The sequence below is a fragment of the Haliotis asinina genome, chromosome 13 (assembly GCF_037392515.1).
Source record: "Haliotis asinina isolate JCU_RB_2024 chromosome 13, JCU_Hal_asi_v2, whole genome shotgun sequence".
In the NCBI taxonomy this organism is placed as follows: domain Eukaryota; kingdom Metazoa; phylum Mollusca; class Gastropoda; order Lepetellida; family Haliotidae; genus Haliotis; species Haliotis asinina.
Genome location: NC_090292.1, coordinates 25965258 through 25989087, shown reverse-complemented (window position 1 = coordinate 25989087; position 23830 = coordinate 25965258). Strand labels below are relative to the sequence as shown.

Below are 23830 nucleotides of genomic sequence, written 5' to 3'. Positions count from 1 at the left end.
AAACCAGTTCTCTTCCTGGTACACTCTTGCGGGACACCGTGCAACATGTGAGACTGGTTACTCGTTCACATTGAAAACACGTCTCATCGTTTCTGTACAAAACTGTCCACCGCTGGATAATTTCTAATGTAAATTAGTATCAGTGCTGTTAGACTAGTAGATGTTTCGACTTGAGCTGCAGTTAGTTTATTTTTTCCAATAACAGCTGGTAACCTCTCATTTTCAGATCCGCCAAGCTGACCAAGGGAGAGCTTTGTGAACTGAAACAGGATACTGCGGCGACCGACACTGCCATCAGCATGGATAACAAAGAGTCTAAACCTTGGTCGGGTACAGCTAAAGAGAATCCAGAGCCTAATGTACAATCAGCTCCACGTCCAGGGGTAGGTTCCCTGTGATAGTCAGTGAGTTTGGTTTTGCACCGCTTTAAGCAATATTCCAGCAATATCACGGCGGGGGGCTTCAGAAATGGGCTTCACATGTTGTGCCCGTGTGTGGAATCGAACCCGGGTTTTCGGCGTGGCGAGCGAACGCTTTACCCACTACGCTACCGCACCGCCTCTCATGTGATAGACATACGTGGAACTACTCAAATGACTGTCAGACTGTAAATTATTCCGTCCATATTCAGTCGTGGGACGGAGGGCAGCCAGTGGTTAAAGCGTCCGCTCGACAAACAGAGGATATCCGGGTTGTATTCTCACATGTTTACAATATGTGAAGCCCATGTCTCTTGTTCCTCACCAGTGGTATTGCTGGGATATTGCCAAAAAAGCGGCGTAAAACCACACTCACTTAATTATTAGTTATGAGCGTAGCTACAGATTACTACAGATTACTACAGATTACAACAGCTAGGCGGCAGTGAATAATGCATACTAATGTCAAACTATTTATAACTGTAATGTCAAACAACATTAGTTCCCTGAAAGGGGACATCATTGCTTTGTTTGCGTGTTGTTCAGTACCGCGCGCAGAGATATTCAGATAGCAGAAATAACCGAGTCTGTACTTGACGAACCAGTGATTGATACTGTGAACCCACATACCATGCCGTTGATGTGCGATAGCAAACCATAAAGTGATCACTGAGCCTAACCACGCGATCCAATAAGTCGCGTCCTAAGACAAACTCAGGTTGTTCGGGGTCCATCTCATCCTACCGGGTACCCTTTAGCAGAAGTGTATCCGCTGGGGTATTCTGTCCTTTTAAGCAGAGCCTCGTGTGTAAAAGCTGCAGAATATTTAGCATTTTAAGAAACCTGGAATATTGTATACTGACGTGTAAAATAAAGCACACGCCTGGGCCTGTATTTTCGAAACTCTCTTAACGCTAAGATAGTTGCAAGTGCCATACATTAACATTAACATACAGTTATGTTAACGTTAAGAGAGCTTCGAAAATACCGGTGCTGGTATTTAGGGGAAAGTTTCAGAGACGCCACAATCGCTGTATTGTCAAATTCCCGCAAGTATAAACTGTTGACTCAATCGTATGCATTTCATATGTTCAACAGAAACTCACCCCACGACTGCTGCTGGCGATATGTGGCGCCGCTATGGGCTCCCTGCAGTTCGGATATAACACCGGAGTTATCAACGCTCCTGAAGCTGTAGGTAAACCTTCACACATTAAAGGGGTGGTGGGATAGCCTAGTGGTTAAAGTTTTCGCTCGTCACGCCAAAGGCCCTGATTCCTTGTGCCCCGTGATATTGCTGGGATGTCGCTAAAAGCGAGATAACACGATACCTTTCTGTCATATGACTTGCCCTGCACCGTTCTTTGCATTTTGTGCGATATCTAAGTTTCCAGGCCTTTCCAGATGAAACTCACTCTGGTGCATGCCCAAAATATATGTATGACATCTTCCATTTATTCAGAGTGAGTGAGTTTAGTTTTACGCCACACTCAGCAATAATCCAGCAATAATGTGGCGGTCTGTAAATAATCGAATCTGGAGCAGTTAATCCAGTGATCACCAGCGTGAGCATCGATCTAAGCAATTGGAAACCGATGATGTGTGTTCACCAAGTCAGCGAGTGTCACTACACGATCCCGTTAGTCGCCTCTAAGCATGGGTTACTGAAGACCAATATTCTTACTCACTCACTCACATGTGCGGTACGTAGTCCAAGAGGTACCTGACCATGTAATACCTTGTCCGTGAATTACGTTGTCCAAGGGGTACCCGGGCCTTTATTTTGTACCGTCTATGTGACCCTTCTCAGTTAGGGGACATCTGATTGACAAGGTATGATACAAGGTTTGACACTGGAACCACTGTAGTTCGGTCACATTCATGCAAGTAAATGGGATAGATTTGATACTCTTCCTATCTTATTCGTTAGAAACTTGTCCGTGCTCTCATATAGCGAAGTAATTATTTCTCTCGCATATTTTAGTAAGTATTTTGTAGTAATACCATGTTTTTGTTATTTTCAGATGGTAAATTTATAGATAATAATTTTCCTTTATTATCTATAAGATCGTTGGTGAAACGGACCCCATTTACAAACCAATCGTTGTATATAAAATATGCTGATATTTCCAATTTTTATGTTCTCGTCACACCATATATGTTGTGCTAAAACGCCTATTATTTTTTTCTAATTTCCAGAGGGTGAAGGAGTTCATGAACGCTACATCCATAGCACGTGATGGTCATGAGATGGACGTGGACACTCAGACCAACCTGTTCGCGGTCTTAGTTGCAGCCTTTGCTATCGGCGGCGCCGTCGGGGGTCTGTTAGCGGGACTGTGGGCAGATTTCTTTGGCAGGTGGGTGCACTAATGTGTACAGGATTACTCATAAGGGTACGGAATAGAACTGATCTTCAGCAACCCATGCTTGCCATAAAAAGGTGACTATGCTTGTCGTAAGAGGCGACTAACGGGATCCCAGTCGCGGAGATCGATGCTAATGATGTTGATCACTGGATTGTCTGGTCCAGAGACGATTATTTACAGACCGCCGCCATATATCTGGAATATTGCTGAGCGAGGCGTAAAACTAAACTCACTCACATGTACGGTACGTAGTCCAGGAGGTACCTGACTATGCGGTACCTTGTCCATGAAGTGCGTTATCCGAGGAGTACCCGTTCAGTGAAGTACCTTATACCTTTGGATATCGTGTCCATGACTCACCATGTTCATAGGTTACATTGCCAATGCTGTTTCACTGTATTTGGGCATGTTGTCCACACGACGTACTTTCCCTAATATATGCGCTGTAATTGCGGCACCGCATCTATATGGCAACAGGAAGTACCCTCTCCTTGCGATTCTTTATCCATAAAGTTTTACGTGGCTTTTAAGAAGATTCCGATACCACGGCGGAAAATACCACAAATAGGCTTGAAACACAGCAGCCATGTGTGGGATTGAACCCATGCATTTACCTTGACGGACACGCACTCATTTACGCACGTCCACCACACCTATCCCAGGAGATTGATCCTGTGATTCTGATTTGTGACCCCAAATTATGTTCCTCGGTGTATGACGACTTTCAGAAAGAAGGGCTCCTTGATTAACGCCGTGATAGGAATTGGTGCTGCCGCTCTGTTGTACTTCGGCCGAATGGCTGCATCCTACGAGATGATCATTGTCGGGAGGCTGGTCGTGGGACTCAACTGTGGTTTGTATACCTCCATAGCGACATAAGTTTATGGATACAATGACATGAGCACCGCCAATGGGAAATGACATGGACACACCTTCTGTCCACCCATCTAATCTCCAGTCATATCACCATATCACCCACTATCTGTTTGTCTGTCTGTCTGTCCAGTGGCGTATTGCTTCTGTCCAGATGTATCAAGGCTCCAGATACTATCCGCACATACGCGTATGCGCGGATAAAAATACACCAAACGATAGGCAATAATTTAGAAAACGTAGCAGATAAGCACCATAGCAATGGTGCGCGGTTTTAGAATCATTTATAGAAATTCTTGTTTTATTGCTTATTGACCTGTTTGCACAAACGTAGCATCGTTGAGGTGCGTATGTGAAACGACACACGAGATTACTGATAAGTCCATTCAGTACTCTAAATGTGCTCTTAAGTTTTTTCAGTACTCCTGTACTGAAAAAAAAGAAGTACGTACTCCTGATGCTGAAAACCTATCTGGGGCTCTGCTGTCTATTGATCCATTAATGCATCTCACCTCTGTTGACATCATCCGTATGTCAAATCGTGATTAAATATTCAGAAAGTTGACTGAAGCGCTGTATTCTTTACATTTCGGGTAAGTACATGCGGGTACTCGGTTCCATTTTTTCCTACCGTCCAAGCCCCTCTCCAGCGACATCGTCCCTCTGTCCATATCTATGTATTCATCCATCTATCTGCACATATTATGTCCAGTGACATGGTGCTTTTGTCCACATTTTTCGAAACATCCATCCACTCGTCTACCATGTACCATCCACCCATCCATCAATTTGTCCAACATGCACCCCTCCACCCATTCATCCACTCCTCCATCATCCACCCATCCATCGACTCGTTCATCATCCACAACTCCACCCACCCATCCACTCGTTCATCATCCACCCATCCACTCGTTCATCATCCACCCTTCCACTCGTCCATCATCCACCCATCCACCCATCATCCACTCGTCCATCATCCACTCATCCACCCATCCATCCACCCATCCATCACTACCCACCCATCCACCCACTCGTCCATCATCCACCCATCCACCCATCCATCCACTCGTCCATCATCCACCCACACATGCACCCACCCATCCACTCGTCCATCATCCACCCACCATCCACTCGTCCATCATCCACCCACCCATCCACCAACCCATCATCCACCCACCCATCCATCCACTCGTCCATCATCCATCCATCCACCCATCCATCCACTCAATGCCGACAAAGTTATTAATTCATTAACCTGTGCTGTGGTGCCACCGTCCTTTCTCGCGCACATGGCTCTTCCTCTCTTTGCACTCATCCCTCGCAACAAATAGTGAACTGTGTAGATATTTAATGATAGTTTGTTAATCAACTTTACTACTTTTACTAAGTAAATTCACTGCGTAAATTAAACATCACCATTCGGCCCATAATCGAGCACATCCTCAATTCAAAGGTCTCTACACGGCTCTGGCACCCATCTATCTCAGCGAGATCGCCTCCGTCAACATCCGTGGAGCTCTTGGCGTGTTGCATCAGCTGTTTGTCGTTTCCGGTCTACTTATCTCGCAGATTCTCGGCTTTCCCGAGATATTCGGAAATAACCAGTCCTGGCACGTTCTTTTAGGTAAGTATACCACTGAGAGTTAAGAACGTGGAGCTCTTTGTGCATATCCATTAAATATTCAAGTTAACTGATAAATAAAAGTTTTTGAATTGAGTTAAATGTCGGAATTTTGCAGACGAATCAGCTTAATGGGTTTAAGAAGAAATGTCTCAAGATAAAGAAATTTTTTGTCGCTTTTACTAGATTACTATTTATATGCGTGTAACAACATATTTTGCTTCGTACTGCATCGGGACAGTTACTCCTGTGGAAGGAAATTGATATCAGTTAATAACTAAGAATACCCAAGATGTGACCCAAACCCCATATCAAGACAGCGTTCGTAGCACTATACTCACAGAACTTAATTAAGTACCCCTGCACTTTTGTAGTAATAGGTTCCTAACACGTTCTTAAAACTTCGTGTGACCACGATGTGATTTTTGTTTATAATTCTTATGATCCCTTGACTCATGAAAAAGACACAACCAACCGATTTGAAAATGTTGATTTTATGATGATAATTGACCATTTATAAAAACCGACTTATTTTCAAACAAAACAATGGCTGTACTGGCTGTATATGCCCCGAAATATTTAATGTTGAGTTCAAAATGTGAGTAAGTGAGTTACGTTTTACGCCGCACTCAGCAATATTCCAGCTACATGGCGGCAGTTTGTAAATAATCGAGTCTCAACCAGATAATCCAGTGATCAAAAACATGAGCATCGATCTAAATAATTAGAATATGATGACATGTGACAAACCACCAAACCTGACTGCTCGATCCCGTTAGTCGCCTCAAATGACCAACATGGTTTACTGAAGATCAATTCTAATACAGGGGCCCCTTTTACGAAGCAACCTGTACCAAGGTTAACCTTAACTCCCTATCTTTAACACAGCACTAAGGTTACCTTGGTGAATTACGATCGCCGTAGTGTTGAATGAATGAGGCCCTGATCTTCAAGGGTTGACAATATGAAGAAGTTGATATAGAAATATGGTTGTGTCAAGTAAGAAGTAACATAAACTGAATTTGACCAGGTGTGACGGCACTCCCGTGTGTGTTGCAACTGGTCATGATGCCCTTCTGCCCGGAGACACCTCGATATCTGCTCATCACAAAGGGCAAGGAACAGGATGCAAGAAAAGGTCTGTGAAATAATTACACTTCACATCTGGTTGGCTGGCTGGTAGGTTGGTTCCAATATTCCAGCGGTTTGTACAAAGTCGAGTCTGGACCAGACAACCCAGTGATTAACATCATGAGCATTAAACAAACTGAATGCAATTGGGACAGCATCATCCGAGACAGCATGCCTGACACCTGATCTCGTTAGTTGTTTGTTGCAACAAGCATGGTTTGTTAGAGATCAGTTCTCACCCAAATATTCACATCTATTCATTTCCTGCTTTCCTTGCTTACGCGGATGACGTCAACCGCGAGAAGGTTTTGGAAAGCAGTCAAAGACTCAAAAACAGTACACTTTTGCAAACACCCCAGACGCCTAGATGGACGTCAACTACTGCCCAGTTCCCCTTTCGAATTCGACACAGCGACTGTGTCCATCGGAGGGTAGCCTAGTGGTAAACGTGTTCGTTCGTCCCGCATTAGATCCGGGTTCGATTCCCTCACTGGTACAATGTGTTCCCTGGCGTTATGTAGCTGAAATATTGCTAAAACTAAACTCACTCATGTCTCGATCTAGATTACTGTATTCACAAAGGGGCATGCCTATCCGGGTCCCTGCTCCAGTCTGGACCTTTGATGGGTTTAAATTCCTTGAGCCCATATCACAGTCCTCCTTTAAACTCCTCTTATAGTTGAATATCAGGCAGGGCAACAATAAGTACCATCTTTTCACGTAGTTTTGGTGAGTGAGTTTAGTTTTACGCCGCACTCAGCAATATTCCAGCTATATGGCGGCGGTCTGTAAATAATCGACATCATTTTGGTATAATACCAAAATATATCGGTTCACACCCTGTCAACCACGCCGTATTAGTATCACTACTGATTCAGTAAAACGGGTTATGGACAGCGATAAGGAAATACTCAAAATGTGTGCGTGCGTGTGTGCGCGAGCGTGTTCGTGGGGGTGTTTCTCGTTTGCTGAATTGTACTAATTGTAACACGCATCTTAACTGGTGGGTGACTGAGTTTAGTTTGACATCGCACTGATCAATATTCCAGCAATATGTCGGCGGTCTGTAAGTAATGGAGTCTGGACCAGGAAATCCTGTCCTATTGAATGAGCCAACTATACGTGCCCTGTCCACCACACCACTGGGCTGGTGAACTAGCTTAGTGGTTCGTTCGTCACCCCGAAGGCCAGGGTTCGAGTCGCTGCGTGGATACAATATGTGAAGCCCATTTCTGGTGTCTCCGTGGTGATCTTGCAGGAACATTGCTAAAAGCGACGTAAAGCCATATTCACTCACTCAGAACATACCCGTGAAGGTCCCGGAGTAGAATAGGCCTTCGGCAACCCATGCTTGCCATAAAAGGCGACTATGTTTGTCCTAAGAGGCGACTAACGGGATCGGGTGGTCAGGCTTGCTGACTTGGTTGGCATATGTCGTCGGTTCCCAATTGCGCAGATCGATGCTCATGTTGTTGATCACTGGATTGTCTGGTCCAGACTCGATTATTTAGAGACCGCCGCCATATAGCTGTAATATTGCTGAGTGCAGCGTAAAACTTAACTCACTCACTCACTCACTCACTCACAACACCACTGACTTTATGGGAACAGAGCGAAAATACAATGCTAGAATGATTTTTGTTGCTAATATGTAATTGATTTTTGTTCACTTAGTGTTAGAGTCACTTCGGGGCAGTGCGGACGTGGAAGCGGAGATCGCAGAGATGAAGAAGGAGGTCGAGCAGGCCAAGAGTGACACAAAGGTCGGGACTGGTCATCGGAAAGACAAACTGACCAAATGAATAGCATTGAAAGTGATCAGATGTAACACATGTATACTTGGGACTCCTGGATTCGAAACCCCACTCTCAGAGTCAGGCATAGAATCGCCAAAACACAAAGTCTACCGCCTGGCCTGCTCACCCCCAGCGGCTTCCAGAATTGACTCTCAACGCGGCTGGGACTCAGTTTGTAGTGCAATCCCAAACATGAGATATGTTAAACTGAACAAAATCATCCAGTGCGTTCAATCCATAGCAACAAAGTAGAGGTAGCGGCGTTAACCAGTGGTTAAAGCGTTCGCTCGTCACGTCGAAGACTCGGTCTTTTTTCCACATGGGTACAATGTGTGCAGCCCATTTTTGGTATCGCCGACGCCATATTGGTAAACGATTCATGAACTTTTTTACTCACAAGTAACAAACTGAAGTTTTGTTTGTTCCTTAGTGTCACACGCAGCAATAATCCATCTATGTGACTGCGGTCTGTAAATTCTGAAGTTTGGACGAGACAATCCAGTGGTTAATGTTATGAGCATCGACTTACGTGTTTGGGATGGTATCACAATAAAGACAGGTCTCTATGGATTTCAACGGACAGCAAACAAAATGCGCATATATACCCATAAAGGTGATCAAAACGTTCTGATGTACATATGAGAGCCAAATATAATCCTCTTTTAGTAAGAAATCGTATTCACCAGGACCATGTCTCTATTGCAGATAAGCGCCATGATGTTTGTGCAGGAGCGATCTCTGCGCATGCCCCTAATCATTAGTATCGTCATGCACCTCTCGCAGCAACTCTCGGGCATAAATGTGGTAAGTCACGTGTCGCTGGCACTGTGCTCAATAGCACATGCTAGTTCTTGGCTAATAAACACCCAGTCGGGCCAGTAAATCTCTACAATCACTAGCCCGAATAAACAGTAAATGTCCATGGTCATTTTTTAAATATAACACTTTTTTCTAACAAATACAGTTAGTATTGTTAAATATATTAAATATATTAAAAATTAAAAATATTGTTATGTCTAATACAGTTTTAAATCACTCACGATTATGACCTGGTAGAAATGTTTATCATATTAGTAATAGCAGGTTAAAGAAGAAACCCGTGTCTACATTGAAAATCCGGGCTAGTGAATTATTCTGTAGCATGGTAACCATCAGGCATATCTGCAGTCGGTTTTATTAAAAAGCAGACCGATGAATGGCAATGTAACTCAAAAACGAAAAAGCGTAACATACGCAATGAAACGCTGATCATAAAATTATTCAAAACATCATACCAACTCTGTGAGGTCATCGAATTTTTTTTTACCTAATAATAAAACAAGTTGTTTAACAAACTATCACTAAAACATTGAAACAGTTCACTGATTATTACGAGGGAGGCGTGCAGAGAAAGGCACAGCCAGGTGTTCGAGAAACACGTGCACAATTGTCGAGAAGGTTATTTATTCATTAACCTGTGCTGTCTCCATGGTTTCTCGCACACCTGGCTGTCCCTTTCTCTGCATTCCTTCCTCGTAACAAATAGTGAACTGTGTCAACATTTTTAACGACAGTTTGTTAAAGAAACTTTTTTTATTTTATGAGGAAATATTCTCCAAAAGTCTCACAGAGTTGGTATGATGTTCTGATTATGATCAGCGTTTCATTGAGTATGTTATTTTATTGGTTTACCAGCTAGACTGCACGAGTCATATAAATCAATTTGTTTTTGTTTATGGCGTATGGTCTGAGAGGTGTTAAGTTCAAATTGCATGTGGTCAGTGATTGAAGCTGTGTTTTGCATATTGTCTTTAGCAGACAGGCAGGCAGACATATAGGTGTCAGTAAACCAGACATTGAGCTTTCTCTGTGACAGACACTGCTTACCACAATCAACAAGTTTTTTTATATAAGGAGTAAATTATTTGTGTACACAACCATGATTATACTACTGCTCACAACCTCATACTCCAGGCGAGCATACTGTTTCAAGCTCCGCGAATCTATTCACTGAGCATGCGTTATGAACGCAGCGGAGCACAGCTGTTGAAACCAGTTTTTCCCCCAGCGCTGGGGGAAATTTCGTGAATCGTTTAAACTCTGATTTAGCGGGCTTTTTTCATCGATTTTTTTTTTTCAACTTTGTAGGTTGAAATTGCACTTTTGGCGATTTGTTTCGGTAAATGCATACCGAAAGGTATCAGAATCTGCAAAGTTGTGTTTTACGTTGCTTGTGGCCTTTATATAGTTTTACAACTATTTCAGTCATCATCGAGTTTGTTTGAAATTCATTTAACTGTCTTTTCATACAATCATGGGTTGATAAGAACGTTCATGTATACACATGATAAAAAGTATCGCAACGCCTATGGCATTTAACCTCCACACAACCATTGAGAGTCACGTATTGTGTTTATAGTTATTTTGAATCTTCAGACGCAATATACATTAAGTTTTAGGTATACACAAGCTATGACCAAAGACGACCATCACGTCATGAGAAACTGTATAGTATAGGAAACGCTTCTTACATCCTCCAAAATACTTACAAAATTGATTAATTGTATTTTAGCAATAGGACCTCCTAAACTAACGTGTAAACATGTGGTGAGAACACAAAATGTAAATGAACAACGTCATATCGCTGACATTCTGGATACTGTTGTTGTGCCATATTTTGATGACCATCCTCTGAACACAAGTTAAGTGCTGGCGGACGACAATGACAGTTCGCTTCCTGCACCAGGAGTTGGGTGATTTTGTACCTCAGGAATCGGTGACTTCTCTAAGTCGGTCCACCTTGAATCTAGAGCTCTAACCTACAGAGCATGCGCGAGACATAAACAGAATTAGCATATCCTTTTGGGGGGACCCATCCCATGTGTCTACCCAACAGCTCTCTGTTACAGATCTTCTACTATTCCGGAAATCTCTTCAAAGGGGCGGGACTAGATGAATCCACCGCCACTCACGCCACGAGCGGGGTGGGAGCTATCATGGTTGTCATGACATTAGTGACGATTCCACTCATGGACCGAGTTGGTCGACGAACTCTGCATCTGATTGGTCTAGGCGGAATGGCCGTGTCTAGCATATTAATTACAGTGTGCCTCTCGCTTTTGGTGAGTAACATAGAATACACGTTTTCGTTTGTATTGCTCATTTTCGAAAATGAATATATTTTATTTGTCCTTTTGTTTTTCTCATTCATTCATTCACCCATTCATTTGTTCACTCTTTCACTCATTCACTCTTTCACTCATTCATTCATTTTTCACTCTTTCACTCATTCACACTTTCACTCATTCATTCATTTTTCACTCTTTCACTCATTCACTCTTTCACTCATTCATTCATTTACTTATTCATTCACTCTTTTACTTTTTCACTCATGGAACTCTGTGTAGGACAGTAGGTCATATCATGTTCATTTTGTACGTAATTTATTTTCTCTGTTATTGTTTATTTTTACTTCTCGCCCTTACATGCTAACATCATACCCCAAACTGATTCAGATGGACGGGTAAATTTATCTGTGAGTAAACAAATCTGTTTGGAAAGTGTGTAATAAGCAACAGTTAAGAAAGGGATATGCAAAGGAACAACAAGAAGTATTTACCTGGTCTCATTTTTAATATATTTCATCATAGTTATTTATTCTTTGCCTAGAAAACCGAAACCTAGTTAATACATAAAAAGAGGATTTATGATTATTGATCCTGATTATCGATCGCGTGGAAGCGTGATTCACTATCTTCTAATTAGGTTCAAAGTTTCGAAGACGAGAAGACTATATGACTTCTTCTTAAAGAACCTTTAGCCCTTTTAGCCACTGTCTATCAGGATCTAAGGTTACTGACGGTAATTAGGATGTTGGCGGTACATGACCGTTCCTGACTTTAACACCAAATTCGTTCTATCCTCCAATCTTCACTGCTTCATGTCTAGGTACCGTTCACCAGAAAATACGCTCCTTACAGTAACCGGGCACCTGATCGTAAATTTCCTGAGGCAGGACGTTGACCTATATCACAAATTGTAGTTTTATCGGGAGAATAACGAACTGATTGCCTTTGTATTTGATGCTTTGAAATCTTCTGTTTTTAAATGGTGGTAAAATGAAAACATATGTTTTTAAAGCCAAACTCTTTTGGACCGTGCACTTAAAATGGTAATGGATGCAAACTCGATCTCGTCACTATATTGCTGAAACAATGCCGATGTGACATAGAACCCAACTCAACTCAACCCAACCCAACCCAACCCAACCCAACTTTAAACTATGCAGAGATCTGAATGTGTTCGTTTGCAATGGTTCAATAGCTAAAGTAACTACATAGTCACAGATACATGTAAAGATACATTTTTCGATTTTTGTTCTCATTCGAAGTCTGTTTTCAGGTCTCGAAATACATGGCTTTGAATGACTCAGTGTATTCACAAGCCCACCCCTCTTTGTCATTTGTACTTAAGCGTCTTCACAAATCGAAAGAAGATAAAAAAAATATTACCCTAAGAGTTCTGGAGCGTTCATGAAGCAGGAAATGCCCCAGATTGTAAAAGTGCCCCATCAGTTTGAAAGTTTCAATGACGTCACATCTTAAAAGGTTTCAAATAATGAATATGAATTGTCAGCAGCTACTATTCACGTATGAAGATCAACGTCAATGAAACAGTAGAGCTGCATACAGAAGTTGACTTGAACGAGAGTGAATGGGTTTATCAATTATATCTCGCATTTAGTTAACTGGCGGTAGCATGGGGGGTGAGGAAATCAACACCAAACTGGATGAATATGAAAAAAACTTAACCCTTGTTTAATCACGCATGCCGATTTATTAGACAACAATATCAAAAGGTCAAACAAAGATGTGGGAAACACACAAACAATGAACACAAAGTTTATCAAGCTAAATCCGATAAAAACGGGTGAATTAACACACAAGCTCATTCAAGTAACTGAGTGAGTTTATATTTACATGTAAATATTTACTTGTAAACACCTACCATCAAAGAACAGTAATAGTACTAGGTTATCAATAACAGCTCTTAATTCATAACTCCACTTGTTCAGCTTGACCTGATCAAGTGAATACAGTGAATACTGTAACCGTGTCACAACTGGTTGGGTCTGTTATTGTGATGGGTGTACCATTGTCAGCTGATTGTCAACATGCCCGAACAGCCGAGACAAGGCCGCCGTATGACATTTCAGTGTCGAGACATCGTCAGCAATGTCCTAAGTTTCTCTGACCAATTCGCTACAGATGGTTTCCTATTCGGGGTTTTAGACAGCAAACAGCAGCAGTGAATCGAATTATGAAAACAGTTGACTTAACGTTGTAAAGTTAGCAAACCAAACTATATACCTTATTACTATAAAACAAAAATAATTTAAAAATTCTGTAACGAAACCATGTCTGCATGTTTCGAATAATAACATTCACTGCTACCCTATTTAATGAAGTTAGCGCGACCTGCTGTGTGTGCCATTTGACCTCCCGAGTTATGCATATGCAGATTAGCTCAGGTCAAGCTGAACAAGCTGTAGTGCCATATCATAAAAATAAATCACTAGAGACAACAACACATTATTCAACACAGGCTACATATAACCCTCAGCTGAAGATAAATCACCATACCAGGGACAATGGGAGCTTACGGTACTTGCGTGGGCCCTAGATGGATTTACATCAACTCTTCAACAGCTGATGACTGTGAGATTTAGCCACGTTTAAAATGACAAACAATGCTACATTTAAAACATCTGGTAAACTGAAATTTCCTTTGATTGTTTCGGTACTTAACACATCCTCTCCGGAGGGCAATAATCTTACAATACTTTACCCCCTTGAGCAAGCAGCCACTAACAATATCAGTGCTAGTCTACTCATTACAATACATCTATCTTCAAAACATACCAATCAACATCAGGTCATTTAAAATACCACGATAGAAACACTTAGGTACAATAAAAATATTCGTATTAGGGACCGTTCATAATTTCTGGCTGGGGGTGATGATGATTGCTTCTTGGTAAATATGTACATGTGAATGACACACAACCTCATTCCCTAAACTTTATGTAGACAAACCACCACCACCCAACAAAACAAAATGGATGACACCTCCCTAACATCATTATCATCACTCCCACAGACCCTCTTTAAGGCTGGGAACGTAAATACCGATTCAAATGACATGATGAATGTGATTGTTCCGAATGCTGATATATTATTAATTTGGCTAATAAAGACTGACAACAAATGAGTCATCAATGTGGGTCAGCTATATGTTTCCTTTTTAATTTAGTGTTATCTGACTGTGGTGCTTATACATATTTAAACGGCATTATAAGCTTCTCATGTGTGAGAAAAATGTGAGCCGTTAGACTAAAATATTTACGGACCTAAAACTATACTTAGCTGTTTGGGTAAACAATTTACTGGTATTCTCAACCACAGTCTTGATAACTGTCTTAATATAAATCAGAATATAAATCTAGTCCATACTGGATTTAGAGACAACGGCGACAAATTTCGAGACCGAAGAGACGAAATATTAATTTACCTTTCTGTATAAATTTTATGAACCTTGTTAACTTCATATGTGAAGTATTTAAGAGGCTGTCTAAATTTATTGTCACAATAAATTGTACTTTTAAACAAAAATGTGCATTTATTCCATTTGAATAATCATGTATGATTGTAAAACCGTTAAGTTATACACATGATGGTGTGATTTGATATGATAATTTCTCGCATCATACCGAGAATCTATATCATAAAAACGTCCTCGAAATGTCTTGTCCCCATGAGCTTAGCTTCACTTAAGGCACTAACTACATTATTTCAGAATAAGTGTAAACAGATCCTTTAAACAGTACGGAATATATTGCAACTCTAGTTTAGAACAGATGATTGAAGTAAATGGCTATATTTACACTATCGAATCTACACTTTAGACGGGTGGTATATAGTTGGAACACTAACGTGCCTGTCTCAGTTGTAGGTATCGTACAGTCCTGGTTTCGACCTACCTTCATCGACCCAGATTATCTTGATGTGAAGGCGACCCAGTAGTCTTAATGATCACTAGTTGAGGATGGTCGTGATCCCCATGGAAGGGAATGACGTTTGCCTGATGATGTATCCCACTGTGTAGACTGACGTTATCATGCTATTGGGTGTGTTCTCTATTCGTTGAACTGACGTTGTCGGACGTATTCTTTTTGTGGGTGGGACTGACGTCATCATGTTGTCGGATGTGTTCATTGTTGGATGGGTTCACTTTATCTTCGTGTTGGGCGGGTCCTCCGTTGATGCGACTAACGTCATAATGTTGTTGGGTGTGTTTAATGTTGGATGGGCTGACTTTATCACCATGTTGATCGGGGTCCTGCGTGGGTGGGACTGACATCATTACGTTGTTGGGTGTGTTCAATGTTGGATGGGCTGACTTTATCACCTTGTTGGTCGGGGTCCTGCGTGGGTGGGACTGACGTCATTACGTTGTTGGGTGTGTTCAATGTTGGATGGGCTGACTTTATCACCATGTTGATCGGGGGTCCTGCGTGGGTGGGACTGACGTTATTACGTTGTTGGGTGTGTTCAATGTTGGATGGGCTGACTTTATCACCATGTTGATCGGGGTCCTGCGTGGGTGGGACTGACGTCATTACGTTGTTGGGTGTGTTCAATGTTGGATGGGCTGACTTTATCACCATGTTGGTCGGGGGTCCTGCGTGGGTGGGACTGACGTCATTACGTTGTTGGGTGTGTTCAATGTTGGATGGGCTGACTTTATCACCATGTTGGTCGGGGGTCCTGCGTGGGTGGGACTGACGTCATTACGTTGTTGGGTGTGTTCAATGTTGGATGGGCTGACTTTATCACCTTGTTGGTCGGATTCTCCGGATGATGGAGTGACGTCATCACTTTGTGGAAAAATTCCCTACGAGGATGGATGTTTTTACGTTCTAGGGTCTCTTCCCGGTAGGTTTGACTGAACGTCACCTTGATGGGGCATGTCTTTGTTGCTTCTACCGAACGTGTCACGTTGGTATTTGCGTTCACTATTGCTTGCACTGAGGTTATCGGGTTGTTTGGCCTGTGTCTGTTGGCAGAAGTGACACCATTTGTGGATTGTTTTAAGTTCCATCTCCTACAGGACAAGATGGATTTGGTGGTCTCCCACAACGGCGTGTACAGAGACAGATAGAAGCACAATCGGAAAGAGTTGTACACACTGTACAGCATAAATGCGATTCGATTCAGCACTCTGAAAACTTGTTTTGCCTGCTCTGATTTTGCAGAAAAAAGGTAAGGAAGTTGAAAATATGTATATATTACAGCTTGAATCATGACCACTACAAAGGTCAGTCTCATCAATTTCATTTTCCTTCGTGTACCGGATATGTCTCTAAGAGTGTAATCTGGTTGCACTCTTTTTCTGTGATAGTTACGCTTCAACAGAAGCGTAATACTCCCTGTTATTATCAAACCAGTTTCAAGAAGGTACCCCACTGCCCTCCATCTTGTTCCAGCCTTGGGGTTGGGCAATAAAAAGAATATTTCACAGTCTAAATAGTCAAAAAAATCATACGACAGAGGTAAAAATCCCCACACAAAGCATAGTATCCAAATTGTTGCTGCAATGGTTGCACCTCTTTTGTGAGTAACGAGAGTCTTGTAGGATGTTCCCTTGCACACAGACAGATACAAATTGATGTTGATGGCAAAGAGAAAGAAAATGCTTGCTGACAAAGCTGTTTGCGTGAGCAGCTGTGCAGTTTCATGCCAGATGCTGCCTGGCGCCTTCGTCCTGGTATAGACAAGCACCATGGTGGACACATGCTGTATTAAAGATGCTACCTGTTCGTTCGTTAGAAAAAGTCCAGAGAAGCCTCTGAGTGATGGTGTCATCCTGATGATCACAAGGAGAAGGACTGTGTTGACCAAACTCAGTGATGCAGGAACATATATAAATTGAAAAACAGTGCAGCCCTCCATATCTCTAATAGATGACCCAACAAACAGGACCCAGACGTACTGACCATGCAGCAAAGGATATGACCAGTGGTAACAGGAACCCTCTCCGTTGACTTGTGACCGTGTCATGCTAGTTTGCATTGGAACATTCCTCCTAATGATTTCCGACGTGGACACAGGGCTGAAGAAACCGGTTTGATTTTCGCCATTTTGTGACAGCTGCGTGCCTAATAAGGACATGTGAAAGAATACATATGTCATTAGTCCATGTTTCGATAGGGCAGGTCCACTAATCATGTATGTCGGACTTGGAATATGACCTGGTCTGGTATTCATTGTGAGTAATCATGAGTGTATCGAATTCTACAAGTTTCTGGTTACCGGTATTGAACCAGGGTTAGAGGCATGGTCTGAGAACAGAAGACAGCAAAATATGCCGGTTGTCATAACATAATATGTTGGTGGTTGTCATAACATTTTATGTCTCTCTAACTCTTTTTACTTGGTTCATGCTACTTTTGCATAATAACGCTGTGAAAATCTACGTCCAAAGTTGGGTCTGTGGAATAAATTAGAAGTCATTGTCCACTAAGCTCCGTGGTTCTTTACGAACCCCTGAACGCAGTTCTATTGGCAAATAGTAGCAACCCTGCTCGGTAAATAATGCAGAATTTGATTTTACGACACACTCACCTTGGGGATAACTCGGGAATGAATGAATGAATGGATGAATATCGTTATTGCCGATATTTAGATTGGTCCGAAGATCATCAAAACATCATGGTTATATGACTATGTAACAGCATGCTCAACACACACATACACACACATACATATATAGATACATGTGCACACACAGACAATAGGGATATTTCCCCAAATATATACAGGCTATCAACATTCAGGTATTGGTTAGATTATTACCACACGTGATTGAGGATAATAGTAAAATACCGTGTTATTTCATCAGTATCATTGTTTTTGGCCCCAAGAAAGAATGCATGCATATCATGCTCATCTGTTATCTCTATTTTGATACATCTCTACATCAAGATTATCGATCAGAGTTGAGAAGAATACGTCTCTCTCTCTCTGAAACTAGATCTCCACAGTTTAGGATAACATGGCGACAGTAATCATAAGCAAAGGTATTACAGTTTTACATTCTTTTGATAGTGTGTTTCTGGATCCAATCTTTACTACACATTGCAATTCTTTTCTCAGTTCTGGATATATGAATGTCATGCTGTATAACACATGAGGCGAAAAGTGCTGTATGATAGTTTATATTTCCATAGTTCTTCCTCGTGGTTTCTTATTTTGTTTCATCTTTCTTCACTTATTTTTCCGCCGGGAATTATTCTCCTGAACAGATATAGTGAAATACATAGGTTATATTTCTTAGCTGGTGATAGCAGCACTCCACGTAAACTAAGTTCTTGCTTATCAAAGGCTCTATGGCGGCAGTCTGGAAATAACCGAGTCTTGACCAGACAATCCAGTGACCAACAGTATGAGCATCGATCTACGCAGTTTGGATACGATGATTTGTGTTTACGAAGTCAGTGAGTCTGACCGCCCGTTAGTGTCCTCTTACAACAAGCAAGGGTTACTGATGATCAGTTCGGATATAAACACCAGAAATGAGCTTCACACAATGTACCAATGTTGGGAATCGAACCCGGGTCTTCGGCGTGATGAGCCAACGCTTTAACCACTAGGGTACACCACCGCCCTTAATGAAGGAAGCGTATCATGTACGTATCAGCGTGTCGGCGGGTCACGTGACCTTCTGCTCAATGTTCGAATAGTCTCTGAATATGATCTGTTTGATTGGCATTTTAAAAGTTGATGGACTAAAAAGGAAAGCAAGATTCCGTGCTTTGTTGCTTTGAAAACGGTTTAAGAAGCTAACCCGAAACGTCGCATGATATAAATAAAGACGCTGTCATCCATTAAGTGCTATACTTTTCTAGTCTCTGAATACCCGTGAAGATTCGATTTGGAATTGCCCTCAGGTGTCCCCCATGCTTTCCACTGGAGGCGACTAATGGGACTGGGTGGTCAGACTCGCTGACTTGGTCAGTGCATGTCCTTATATCCCATTGGTGTAGATCGTTGGCCATGATGACAGTGGAGTGGTTAAAGCTCTTCACGTCTAAGAACCTGGTTCGATACCTCATATGATTTGTGAAGTCCATTCCTGGTGTCCCCTTCCGTGATATTGGGGGGATATTGTTAAAAGTGAATTTTAAAACGACAATTCACAACTCATGATGTCAGTCATCGGATTGTCAGGTTCAGACACCTTAGTTTACAGAACAACTTTGTTAAACAGATAAACAAGGAAACACAATTCACTGAAATTACCATTTATATTGAGTATAGTGTGTTATAAGCCGCTTCTTTTTTTCAGGACAGGGTTCAGTGGTTCAATGGTACCAGCGTCGCGATGGCCCTCATGTTTGTTGTGTTCTTCGCCTTAGGTCCAGGTGAGCATCTTCCAGTCACTCAAAATCCGGACGGTGGGGTAATTTAGTGGTTTAGTGCGGCTGAGTGCGGCGTAAAACTAAACTCGCTCACCCGATCCCGTTAGTATTAGAGCTGTCTGTTGGCACATAAATTGCATTGCAATGTATTGCGATCCAAGTACCCGTTTTGCGATACCTATTGCGATATATTGGGACCTTTAAAAGAGTCTTGACAGTGGGTGACACTAACGATTCATGCCAGTCATGTTTTCTACATTATAGGGTGAGTGGGTGCGTTTAGTTTTACGCCGCACTCAGCAATATTCCAGCTATATGGCGGCGGTCAGTAAATAATTGAGTCTGGACCAGACAATCCAGTGATCAACAACATGAGCATCGATCTGCGCAACTTGGAACCGATGACATGTGGTCAACCAAGTCAGCGAGTCTGACCACCCGATCCCGTTAGTCGCCTCTTACGACAAGCATAGTCGCCTTTTATGGCAAGCATGGGTTGCTGAAGGCCTGTTCAACCCCGGACCTTCATGTGTCTTCTACATTCTAAGTCCCTAAACATGCATGTTATGACTTTGATAAGAACCGTCTTATATTAGGTTACATGGATTCAATTTTACTTTTTCTACAGTTTATAGTGATAATTAATACACTATACCGTTTTGTCTTTGAATAACGAAGGACAAACGTTTGTTTTGAATGAAAGTACGTGTAGATTTTAATTTAACCCATAACGATAATCACACAAACTTAATATGATCTCTATCTAATATACCTATTCTCAGAATACACAACAGTATTGCATGCGTATTGTTTGAAAAGCGCATCGCGATATAGCGGTAATACAGTGCAGTCCTATTGTCTATTGAGCGTGCCAGTTGTTATTCTGAAAATCCAACTATTATATGAAACGAGGTGTGACGAGACAGAAAATTCACTATACGAAACGATACTTATTGCGATATCTTGGAACCATACGATTCCATTCGATGCATATCACGATATGCTTTCTTTAGTTAAATTCTCTATAATGTATATTTAGACAACAAGTAAGTGTGTAAATATTTTGACATATCCATCAATTTCTTGTGGCAATTAACAACTTTAACGATAAAGTATCACGATGGTCGATAATATGATATATCGTGGCAGCTTTAGTGAAGCACAATCCATACCATGATTAAACCACCCCCTAAAAGGGGTTCAGCATCGATCATCTCCCTGTGATATATCTCGCTACGACATCGCCAACAACGGCCACCTGTAACGTGTACAAACTAGCGACGTGCATGAGATCACTGAACCCTGTGATATGTCATCAAGCTACGGCTTCCTCGAAACCTGCACCACAACTGACTGACGTTCAGAACTTTGCCCATCTGTAATGAGAGACAACTGAGTTGAACAACCACCAACCAAAGTATGTATTTGTTGATTTTTGTTTCTAGGTTCCATACCCTGGTTGATCGTGGCTGAGTTGTTCTCTCAGGGTCCGAGATCATCCGCCATCAGTGTATCCGTCCTTGTCAACTGGGTCGCCAACTTCTGTGTTGGTTATGGCTTTCCCCACATGCAGGTTTGGTGTTTGTTTCTTTTTCCCATTTTCCTAAGTTAGCAATATCCCAGCTACTCGGCAGCGGAATGTTATTAATCGATTCTAGAACAGACAAACCGGTGATCAACAACATGAGCATCGATCTACTCAAGATCGAGAGAGTGAGTTTAGTTTTACGTGGTGCACAAAATATTCCACCTATTTGGTGGTCTGTAAATAATCGAGTCTAGACCAGATTTAGTGATCAACAACATGAGCATCGATCTACACAATTGAGATACGATAACATTTGTCAGCCAAGTCTGCGGGCCTGACCTTCCAATCATGTCAGTGGCCTCGAACCACTAGCATGGGTTACTGAAGACCAATTCTTACTTCACTGTTCGTTTGCTGGTCACACTGAAAGCAAACTCTCTGAGAACAACTCTTTAATTATACCTTTAGCATTTGTTGGCATTTGATAACAACAGTCAGTGGTGAGTCGGGGCGATAAGGTTTGTGGGTGTGTGCGTCATTTGTGAGCGCAAGCTTGAGAGAGTACGCTACTCAGTTGGATTTGACGCGTCTTGTTACAATATTAATATTCCAGCAATATCAGGGCGGTGGGGACCACAAATGGTCTTCACACATTGTACTTATGTGCGGAGTCGAACTCAGGCTGCGGCCTGGCGTGCAAATGCTGTAGCTACTAGGCTACACTTCCCTCCCAGTCCAGTTGAGAGTGGTTGACCACCAGTTCTAATATTGCCAAGCGTGATTTCCTTTGCGATAGCCAGCAGGACAGGTGTGACCCCCAGAACTGGAATTCAGTAGGTGGCTACACCTTCGTCGCAAATTTCTACATAATTCCTGTCTCTTGGTTTCATTTCCAGAAGGGTCTACTGAGCTACTCCTTCCTGCCCTTTACAGTACTGCTGGTGCTGTTCTGGATATTCGTGTTCATGTTCCTGCCAGAAACGAAAGGCAGAACAATCGAAGAAATCTCATCCATATGGCGAAAGGAGGGTGACAAAGAAGATCAGAGGCTCAAAGCAGAGAGCTATTTGGTTTCTTATCAAAAGAATCCCGGCAGCTTGTAAAGAAATGAAAAGCAGACATAGAGAGATTTCATCAAGTTGGAAACAAGGCAAGGAAAACGTTCATAGGAGAGCAGTTTGATTTCATAACCAAAGAACCCGTATGATCAAAAACTTGGAATCTTAAATACGCAAACAAAAAGCAGAAAAATCAGTAGGTTTCATCAAAGTGGAAGCAATCAGAGCTAGAAGAAAACCCTCTCCATTGGAGACCTGTTTGGTTTCATACACAAATACTGATACCACATGATCAAAAACAAGAAGTTTTTATCACGATGTAAACAAACGTCCCCATAGGAGCGTCTTTTGGTATGATTAAAAACATGAATTCTCAAATGGCGCAACAAAAAGCAGTATAATCAGTAGGTTTCATTAAAATGGAATCAGTGTAGAACCAGAGGACAAGCGTCCACAAAGAGAGTCATTTGGTTTCATGCACAAATAATACTGATGCCGTAGGATCAAATCCATTAGCAATAAAGTTTGAAATAAGGAAACGAAAAACAGAAGAATCAGTTAGGCTTTATCAAGATGGAAACAATCAGAGCTCGACGAAAAATTTCTCTATTTCAGAGCATTTTGGTTTCGTTCATAAATTTTTGTTGTATGATCAAAAACAGGACGTCAAAGACAATATGTTTAATATCACGATTCCAAAGAAATGGACGCTCATGTCTTCATTTACGATAAACAGTGATTTTATGAATGTTTCCGTCACCAATGGCATGGATTACGAGAAACGTCACTCAATGTAGAAAATGTTTGCTTAATGGTGACATATTTCTTTTTAAAAAGAAATGACTTTTGTTTCGGTGCAATACCTTCACATATGTAGTTGGATCGCGCTGCCATACAAGATGAACGTTTGTGTCCCTTGCCAGAAGCTTCAACAATATGTGAGATAAGTGAGATAAACCTCTTGTAGCGTTTATATGCAATGGCAAATGGCACGGCTTTCTTCATTATGTAATTAACCCACAAACAACTGAAACCTTTATACAATTTGTTTGTTTGTTTGTTTGACGGTTAACACCGAACTTCATCTTTATTACGGCGGTCTGTTATACTTGAGTGAGATGGTGGGGTAGCCTCGTGGTAAAGCGATCGCTCGTTACGCCAAAGACCCGGGTTCGATTCCCGACATGGGTACAATGCGTGAAGCCCATTTCTGGTATATATATATTCATAAATGGCAGGGGATATTCCATTTTGCGAGCATACCACTAGCCATGCCAATGCATATGAGAAAAAGTAATATGGAGCCATACAAGTGAAACATTTACCAAGTAATGGAATAAATTATCACGTTTTCCCATAATCTTTCTTCATCATCTGTTTCCTCCTTGGCTTCATCATTTGCATTTTATCGATATTGTAACTCCAGTATCCCTTACCCTTTTTAATGGTATACACACACTCACTTGAGTCCAGTGATCAACAGCATGAGTATACACTCAGCTGGGTTACGATTACCTGTATCAACCAGTTTAGCAAGTCTGACCATCCAATCGTGTTACAGCAAGCATGGGTAACTG

General features: G+C 41.7%; 1 protein-coding gene across 2 annotated transcripts; it reads left to right on the top strand.

The window, feature by feature from the left end:
- Positions 1-23297, top strand: LOC137259867 (solute carrier family 2, facilitated glucose transporter member 1-like). Of its 2 annotated transcripts, none has more exons than XM_067797500.1 (13): positions 1-47; positions 227-383; positions 1518-1613; positions 2619-2779; positions 3517-3641; positions 5115-5285; positions 6313-6420; positions 8088-8176; positions 8915-9013; positions 11098-11310; positions 19595-19670; positions 21113-21240; positions 22092-23297. In XM_067797500.1, the coding sequence occupies exons 2-13, from the start codon at positions 300-302 to the stop codon at positions 22296-22298; spliced, it is 1557 nt and encodes a 518-aa protein (XP_067653601.1). In that variant the 5' UTR covers positions 1-47; positions 227-299; the 3' UTR covers positions 22299-23297. The 2 variants fall into 2 exon arrangements, with proteins under 2 accessions (XP_067653601.1, XP_067653602.1); XM_067797501.1 differs by lacking the exon at positions 1-47 and adding an exon at positions 53-128.
- Positions 23298-23830: the final 533 nt, after the last annotated feature.

What these genes read in the sequence shown, in the direction of transcription:
- LOC137259867 (XM_067797500.1), top strand. Translation starts at nt 300, where the DNA reads ATGGATAACAAAGAGTCTAAACCTTGGTCGGGTACAGCTAAAGAGAAT. An exon ending in AATCAGCTCCACGTCCAGGG is followed by an intron (nt 384 to 1,517) that starts GTAGGTTCCCTG and finishes TATGTTCAACAG; the next exon opens with AAACTCACCCCACGACTGCT. An exon ending in TGGGCAGATTTCTTTGGCAG is followed by an intron (nt 2,780 to 3,516) that starts GTGGGTGCACTA and finishes GACGACTTTCAG; the next exon opens with AAAGAAGGGCTCCTTGATTA.